General features: G+C 38.6%; 1 protein-coding gene across 3 annotated transcripts in view; it reads left to right on the plus strand.

The window, feature by feature from the left end:
- LOC128701317 (GATOR complex protein Iml1-like) overlaps positions 1-4,169 on the plus strand; it is a gene marked incomplete at its 3' end in the record, with an annotated part of 37,366 nt that extends 33,197 nt beyond the window's left edge. For all 3 annotated transcript variants that reach the window (XM_070100370.1, XM_070100371.1, XM_070100372.1), the window contains 1 exon segment: positions 4,046-4,169. In XM_070100370.1, the coding sequence (XP_069956471.1) occupies positions 4,046-4,169 (124 nt within the window).
- Between the last annotated feature and the right edge of the window lie 4,846 nt (positions 4,170-9,015).

Below are 9,015 nucleotides of genomic sequence, written 5' to 3' on the forward strand. Positions count from 1 at the left end.
AGCGCTGAGACGCAACTGACACCTGCCACTCTGGCTGTCAGTGCTGAGTCACGCTGCCACATGGCAGCGTTGGAGTTATGAAGAGATGACTGACGCTCCACACTCCACAAAAAAACTACAGTTTTCGGAACTTTTTGAATTTCAGAATTTTGGATAAAGGGATGTGGACTTGTATGTGATGTATAAAAATACATGCTTCTGTATATTATTTTTCTTTGGTTGAAATATCTGTACTGTTCATGTATGATTTGCACTACTCTTGTATGATATATTGTATTGCTGTATAATTTATACTGTACCTCTGTGATGTATACTGTTTCTGTATGATTTGTATTGTTCCTTTATGATTTGTACTGGTACTGTATGAAGTATACAGTTCCTGTATGATGTGTATTATTTCTATATGATGTGTACTGTTTATATGATATGTACTGTTTGTGTATAATTTGTACTGTTACTGTATGATTTGTACAGTTCCTGTATGAAGTATACTGTTCCTGTATGATGTGTATTATTCCTGTATGATGTATACTGTTCCTATATTATTTGTACTGTTCCTGTACAATTTGTGCTGTTCCTGTATGATTTGTGCTGTTCCTGTATAATCTGTGCTGTTCCTGTATGAGGTGTACTGCTCTTCTGTGAGGTATACAATTCCTCTGTGAGGTGTACTGTTCCTGTATGAGGTGTACTGTTCCTCTGTGAGGTGTACCATTTCTCTGTGAGGTGTACTGTTCCTGTATGAGGTATACTGTTCCTGTATGGGGTGTACTGTTCCTGTATGAGGTATACTGTTCCTGTATGAGGTGTACTGTTCCTGTATGAGGTATATTGTTCCTGTATGAGGTATACTGTTCCTGTATGAGGTATACTGTTCCTGTATGGGGTGTACTGTTCCTGTATGAGGTGTACTGCTCCTGAATGAGATGTACTGTTCCTGTATGAGGTGTACTGTTCCTTTGTGAGGTGTACTGTGCCTGTATGAAGTTATTGTTCCTATAAGAGGTGTACTGTTCCTGTATGATGTGTACTGTTCCTGTACATGGTGTACTGTTCCTGTACATGGTGTACTGTTCCTCTGTGAGGTGTACTGTTCTTGTATGAGGTGTACTGTTTCTGTATGTGGTGTACTCTTCCTGTATGAGGTGTACTCTTCCTGTATGTGGTGTACTGTTCCTGTATGAGATGTACTGTTCCTCTGTGAGGTGTACTGTTCCTGTATGAGGTGTACTGTTCCTTCATGAGGTGTACTGTTCCTCTGTGAGGTGTACTGCTCCTGTATGGGGTGTACTGTTCCTGTATGAGATGTTCTGTTCTTGTGTGAGGTGTACTGTCCCTGTATGAGGTGTATTATTCCTCTGTGAGGTGCACTGTTCCTCTGTGAGGTGTACTGTTCTTGTATGAGGTGTACTGTTCTTGTATGAGGTGCACTGTTCCTCTGTGAGGTGTACTGTTCTTGTATGAGGTGTACTATTCCTTTATGAGGTGTACTGTTCCTGTATGAGGTGTACTGTTCCTTTATGAGGTGTACTGTTCCTGTATGAGGTGTACTGTTTCTGAATGAGATGTACTGTTCCTCTGTGAGGTGTACTGTTCCTGTATGAGGTGTACTGTTCCTGTATGAGGTGTACTGTTACTGTATGAGGTGTTCTGTTCTTGTATGAGGTGTACTATTCCTCTGTGAGGTATACTGTTCCTGTATAAAGTGTACTGTTCCTGTATGAGATGTTCTGTTCTTGTATGAGGTATACTCTCCCTGTATGAAGTGTACTGTTCCTCTGTGAGGTGTACTGTTCCTGTATGAGGTGTACTGTTCCTGTATGAGGTATTCTGTTCTTGTATGAGTTGTACTGTTCCTGTATGAGGTGTATTGTTCCTCTGTGAGGTGTACTGTTCCTCGGTGAAGTGTACTATTCCTATATGAGGTGTTCTGTTCCTGTATGAGATGTACTATTCCTCTGTGAGGTGTACTGTTCCTGTATGAGGTTATTGTTCCTGTATAAAGTGTACTGTTTCTGTATGAGATTATTGTTCCTGTATGAGGTGTACTGTTCCTATATGAGGTTATTGTTCCTGTATGAGGTGTACTGTTCCTGTATGAGGTTATTGTTCCTGTATGAGGTGTACTGTTCCTGTATGACCTGGAGTTTACCTGGAGAGAGTTCCGGGGGTCAACGCCCCTGCGGCCCGGTCTGAGACCAGGCCTCCTGGTGGATCAGAGCCTGATCAACCAGGCTGTTGCTGCTGGCTGCACGCAAACCAACATACGAGCTACAGCCCGGCTGATCCGGAACTGACTTTAGGTGCTTGTCCAGTGCCAGCTTGAAGACTGCCAGGGGTCTGTTGGTAATCCCCCTTATGTGTGCTGGGAGGCAGTTGAACAGTCTCGGGCCCCTGACACTTATTGTATGGTCTCTTAACGTGCTAGTGACACCCCTGCTTTTCATTGGGGGGATGGTGCATCGTCTGCCAAGTCTTTTGCTTTCGTAGTGAGTGATTTTCGTGTGCAAGTTCGGTACTAGTCCCTCTAGGATTTTCCAGGTGTATATAATCATGTATCTCTCCCTCCTGCGTTCCAGGGAATACAGGTTTAGGAACCTCAAGCGCTCCCAATAATTGAGGTGTTTTATCTCCGTTATGCGCGCCGTGAAAGTTCTCTGTACATTTTCTAGGTCGGCAATTTCACCTGCCTTGAAAGGTGCTGTTAGTGTGCAGCAATATTCCAGCCTAGATAGAACAAGTGACCTGAAGAGTGTTATTGTTCCTGTATAAAGTGTACTGTTCCTGTATGAGATTATTGTTCCTGTATGAGGTGTACTGTTCCTATATGAGGTTATTGTTCCTGTATGAGGTGTACTGTTCCTGTATGAGGTTATTGTTCCTGTATGAGGTGTACTGTTCCTGTATGAGATTATTGTTCCTGGAAGAGCTGTACTGTTCCTGTATGAGGTGTACTGTTCCTGTATGAGGTTATTGTTCGTGTAAGAGGTGTACTGTTCCTGTATGATGTGTACTGTTCCTGTATGAGGTTATTGTTCCTGTACAAGGTGTACTGTTCCTGTATGAGGTATACTGTTTCTGTATGAGGTGTACTGTTCCTGTATGAGGTGTACTATTCTTCTGTGAGGTAGTACTGTTCTTGTATGAGGTGTACTGTTCCTGTATGAGGTGTACTGTTCCTCTGTGAAGTGTACTGTTCCTCTATGATGTGTACTGTTCCTGTATGAGGTGTACTGTTCCTCTGTGAAGTGTACTGTTCCTCTATGATGTGTACTGTTCCTGTATGAGGTGTACTGTTCCTCTGTGAAGTGTACTGTTCCTCTATGATGTATACTGTTCCTGTAAGAGGTGTACTGTTCCTCTGTGAAGTGCACTGTTCCTCTATGATTTGTACTGTTCCTGTATGAGGTGTACTGTTCCTCTGTGAAGTGCACTGTTCCTCTATGATGTGTACTGTTCCTGTATGAGGTGTACTGTTCCTCTATAAAGTGTACTGTTGCATAATGTGTATTTTTATACTATACAACATGTGCTGTTATACAATACGTGTACAGTGCCTAGAGAGAGAGGTGTGTCTCCTTTTACTGTTACTACCGACTTTCTGTATATTTTTAGTATTAGTGTACCTTGTTTAATGGTGATGATCATTTAGGGTCTGACCTAAATATAATTGTTGTTTTTAAAATGATTGATACAGTGTTTTTCTTGTGTCTCGTCTGGTAGCATATCAGAAGCTCTTCTTAGTTTGTTTTATTTCATGTTTAATCTCTAAGATGAATACCAAATAGTTTTTTTTTCATGTAAGGAATGGCATTCAGTTTTTAAGGACTGCAGAATTAATACTAGAAGAGTACAGCTGTAAATAAATTAAAATTTATTGAGACATTAACATGTCGATATATTGTTTGCTGTAGATTTTGCCTGAGGCATTTAGAATTTGTGTAAAAAAAATTATTTGCACATGAAGTAATTTGAGTGAATTTTTGCTTTAATTTTACTGATTTGCCTTATGTCATTATAATAGTTTTTATATTTTTCTTATCAGTTGCCAAAGAATAAACAAAGTGTCCTCCGTCCAGGAAGATCGCTGATTAACCCTTTTGATCCTTCACATGTTACCATCAAACTGACATCAAATCGCAGGAGATGGATCCACATATTCCCAAAAGGTATTCAGCACTATTCTTTCATCTAATTCAATGCATTTATTAATAGTTTATAAATGAATGTCTTGAAGATTTTTTTTTTCAACACACCAGCCATCTCCTACTGAGGCAGGGTGACCCAAAAAAGAAAGAAACTCTTTCACCATCATTCACACATAATGACTGTCTTTGCATAGGTGCCCGGATATGATAGTTTAGATGTCACTCCAAACAGCCAATATCTCAATCCCTTCCTTTAAAGTGCAGGCATTGTACTTCCCACCTCCAGGATTCAAGTCCAGCTAATCTGTTTCCCTGAATCCCATCACAAAATATTACCCTGCTTGTCAGGTCCCAGAAACCACTTGTCTCCATACACTCCTATCTAACATGCTCACATGTGCCTGCTGCATATCCAGGCTGCTTGCACACAAAATCTCTTTTACCCCCTCCCTCTATCCTTCCTAGGATTAATATATTTATTAATTTTTTAGTCCTGTTATGTACTAGATTCATGCTGTTTAGCTATGAATGGAATAAGGAGTTATAGTTAGCGAATTTAATGACTATGAGAGGTATTAATATGTTCATTATAAAGGATAATGCATTACTTTGTTGAAAATAATAGATGATGGAACTCATTGCAGATATGAATGAGACTGTTTCAAATGCAAGAAAAGTTTTCATGTCCAAAACAGTTATGATATGAGAAGTGATGTGTTGCATTATGGAGAGAGTAGATTACTGTTATGTATGAAATGAAGAAGTGGAATATTTAGGCATCCTTGAGAGTGTACCTTCAAGTGGTTGCCTAAATTGTTTTTATATTCTTCCTCCAAGGTTTTTCTTTACTATTTGATAATGTCTCATCCTATCAACTTCAGTTTTTCATTGCTGGTAAACTGTAATGAGGGAAAAAGGTTCTTGTAACTATTGGCATGTGTAAGTGCCATTTGATCTCTTTTATATAGACTATGTACTTTCTATTTTGGTTTCCATGCAATAACTTGAGAAAGCTTCTTCTGATCATCTTCAAAATTTTTACATTAATGTTTTTCCACTTAGAAAGTTGGGATTGTTATTGGATTGTGTAGGTGCTAATTTGCTAATTTTATTTTATAAATGGTGTGGTATTTTGTTTCCTTGAGATAGCTTGACTACTGTATGCCTATTTTCAATGGCTTCTGTGAGATAATTGGAGAATGTATCTTCTGTTTGGCTTCAAACTTTTAGCACTGGTTTTATTTTCTTTGCATGGATTTTGGATTGTGTAAATTTTGATTTTCTGAATTTTAAATAAATTTGTTTCTGCGCAATAACTGGAAACTGTCTTCTGATAAGCTTCTGACCTAAAAAGCTAGTACTTATACAGTAAACCCTCAAGTAACAAGTGAGTTATGTTTGTGAAAATCAGCACTTAAATAAAAATTGTGATAGGCAGGAAAAGAAAACATAGACCTTCCATTATAAATGACAATAAAAACCAATGTAAATACTATAATGATCCACAGCTTCACAATCCAGCACATGCAGCAGCTAGGAGGATTGGTAAAGCATACCGTGAATGTAGAACCCCAGACCTGCTTAGAATCTTCCAAGCTGCACTAACAAATGCAAGGAATAGAAAACAAGAACTTAGGCAACACAAATGGGAACAATTTGTTAGTGGATTAAATAGGTCCACCCCTTTAAGTTTGGCTTGGAAAGGTATAAATAAAATAATCAGGAAAAAGATACTGGCAATGTTGCTCATCCCTTTTCTCTTGAAAAAGCAAATGACCTCATAAATGACTGGTCCAAAACATCCAGGCATGAAAACCTTCCATCTCACATTAGAAAAAATTTAGAGAGTGCTTCTGAAGAAATGTTGAAACTGATTAATTTTATGAACCAAAATATTTATTAGAGTGATTGCCTATGATATTCTCAGACCTCTAAGGCACGTGCCTGATAATCCTTTGTTGGCACTGTATAATACCAGTTACATTGAAGGAGTTCTTCCTACTTCCTGGAACAATAGTCTTAGTGTGCCTATCCCTAAGCCCCCAACAGCCTGATACATTTAGACCGATCTCCTTAACTAGTTGTCTTTGTAAAACTTTTGAAAGAATGATACCCAACAGACTGCACAACAGAATCAGATGCCAACTTTCCCCCTACCTCTATGGGTTCATGAAAAGTAAAAGTGTGCAGAACTGTATTTCCACCTTTCTCACTGCACACACTTCTACCAGTTTTACCACATTTCTTGATCTAAAATCTGCATTTGATATTGCAAACAGAACTGTTATACTGCATGAACTAGCCAAAATGAATATTGGTGGTGGCCTACTTTGCTGGATAATAGGATACCTGTGAAGTAGAGTATCCTCTGTTCTCTACCAAGGCTTTAGAAGTGAGTCTAAAGAAATGTCCCTAGGTACACTGCAGGGAGGAGTTCTCAGTCCCTTGTTATTTAATATTCTGATTAATGCTCTCCTAAATGCTCTACCTGCCTCACCTAAACATATAGCTATAAGCTATGCTGATGACATCATGATCCACACAACAGGGTATAAGAAGATGAGTACCATTCCTAATGAAGTTCAAACAATTTCTAATCAACTTGACCTCATAATATCTTCCTTTAAAACAAAGATATTAACAAGCAAATGACATCCCCCACCCATGTATTTGCAGGGTGAAAACATTAGCTACATTAAAACTTACAGATATCTTGGTGTAGATGTACCCTCTAACAAATCCACTATACCACAACTAAATAAGAAATGCAAAGATAGGCTAAATGCTCTCAAAGTTGTTGCTGGCTACAACCCCAACTATGGTGCTTATATGAGAATTGTGAGAATGATGTATATAGCCTATGTTAGGTCCTTAATTGATTATGCTGCTCCCATGTTGATATTAGCCAGAGAAAGTTCTCTCCGACCCTTGGAGTTAATGCAAAATGAAGCTCTCAGAATTATTCTTGGTTGTCCCAAATCTACAAAGGTTTTTAATATGAGGAAGGAGCTTGGTATTTCTAGTATCAGTGATAGGATTGTTGAGATTAACACTGTACTCGGTATCAGAATGTTAAGAATTGAATCAGACACTGTCACAATGAATCTTACTAAGTGTCTAGAAGTAAATACACACAGATCTAAATGGATTGTGAAAACATGCAATTACTAAGTTTTATAACCTGCATGAACGGTATCATTGTAGATAACAAGAGCATTTCACCCCTCCATGGAAGATGTGTTCATTTAATATCACATACCTGCAAGTCCTTCCCAAGAAGCTCATTGCTAGTAATCCCTTCCTTAAATCACTTGTTAAAGCAACTGCTCAAGAAGAAATTTCTCACCTAGCTGGTAGTAATAAGTTATCACAAGTTATATACACTGATGGATCTTAACAGGAGTCTTCTGGTAGGGCTGCATCTGCTCTTGTTGCCACCTCCCTAGTTAAGAACGATAATAAACTTGATAAATTAGACACATGTGCAACTCTTGGGTATCTTTATTGAGGAAACGTTTCGCCACACAGTGGCTTCATCAGTCCATACGTAGGAGAAACTTGAAGAACAGGAGGAGAATGAGGTAATCAGTCCCTCAACCTTGAGTCGATGTGTTCAGTCCATCAATCTTGTATTCTATTCAAGATTGATGGACTGAACACATCGACTCAAGGTTGAGGGACTGATTACCTCATTCTCCTCCTGTTCTTCAAGTTTCTCCTACGTATGGACTGATGAAGCCACTGTGTGGCGAAACGTTTCCTCAATAAAGATACCCAAGAGTTGCCCATGTGTCAAATTTATCAACATGTCGGTTCTCTGAACCATTCATCTACAGATAATAAACTTGTTGAACTAGGCATAAGAATTAACAACTGGGCATCTACACTGCAAACTGAATTGTTTGCAATCCTAATAGTGCTAAAGCTAACTTATGACACTGAGCTTGACTCTATCATCATTATTGATTCTATGCCATCACTGAAGGCTCTTGACTCATATAAGACTCCAACAACATGCTCATTGGAGAAGCCGGGTATCGATACTCAAAAATCTAGGACAAAGGAATTAATGTACAATTGCTATGGATCCCATCACACATTGGATTACTCCTTCATGATAAAGTTGATACGTTAGCCAAGAAGAGTACCCAGAACGAGAATGTAGAATATAACTTTGGTATATCTGTGTCTAGCATTAGGAATAATATTAGGAGAGAAGTAAATAATGAAAATGATTGTTATAGGAATGCAGTTAGAAGCCTGAGTAGATCAGTAACCCACTATGATAACATGAATATAGATAAGTATGTGTATGGAGCACCTTGCAATGTAAACAGACTGAGTGATGTTGTAGTGGCCAGGCTTAGGCTTGGTTACAAGTACTTCTGGCAGTTTGGGAGACACACAGATGATGATCAAACTAAATGCAAATTATGTGATCAGGCATATGGTCACTGTCTTGAACACTATGTGCTTAATTGTCCACTTATTGAGGAATACAGAGACAGACAGTATAATAACCTATGTGACATGTCAAGATATTTTATTAATGAAAATAAGATACTAGATATACTAAGCAAATTTCCTAAATTTGCTTGTAACAGATAAGTGAACTGTAGATATGAAGATATAAACCCATATGTACACCTGTTAACCCTTTTGGAGCCTAGTTCCTAGGCCTTTTGTGTATCCATATGCTCTTGTGCTTCCGTCCACAGGATGCATAGGGGTGCACAATAAACTAGCCACTTCAGTGGCAAAATCTAAAATCTATCTGAAGTGAAGAACACAGGAAGAATAGGGCTATTTTCCAGCTATTTTCAAATTTGCCAATAGATAATTTTAATAGATACAAATTACTACATTA

The sequence above is a fragment of the Cherax quadricarinatus genome, chromosome 72 (assembly GCF_038502225.1).
Source record: "Cherax quadricarinatus isolate ZL_2023a chromosome 72, ASM3850222v1, whole genome shotgun sequence".
NCBI classification, from domain to species: Eukaryota; Metazoa; Arthropoda; class Malacostraca; order Decapoda; family Parastacidae; genus Cherax; species Cherax quadricarinatus.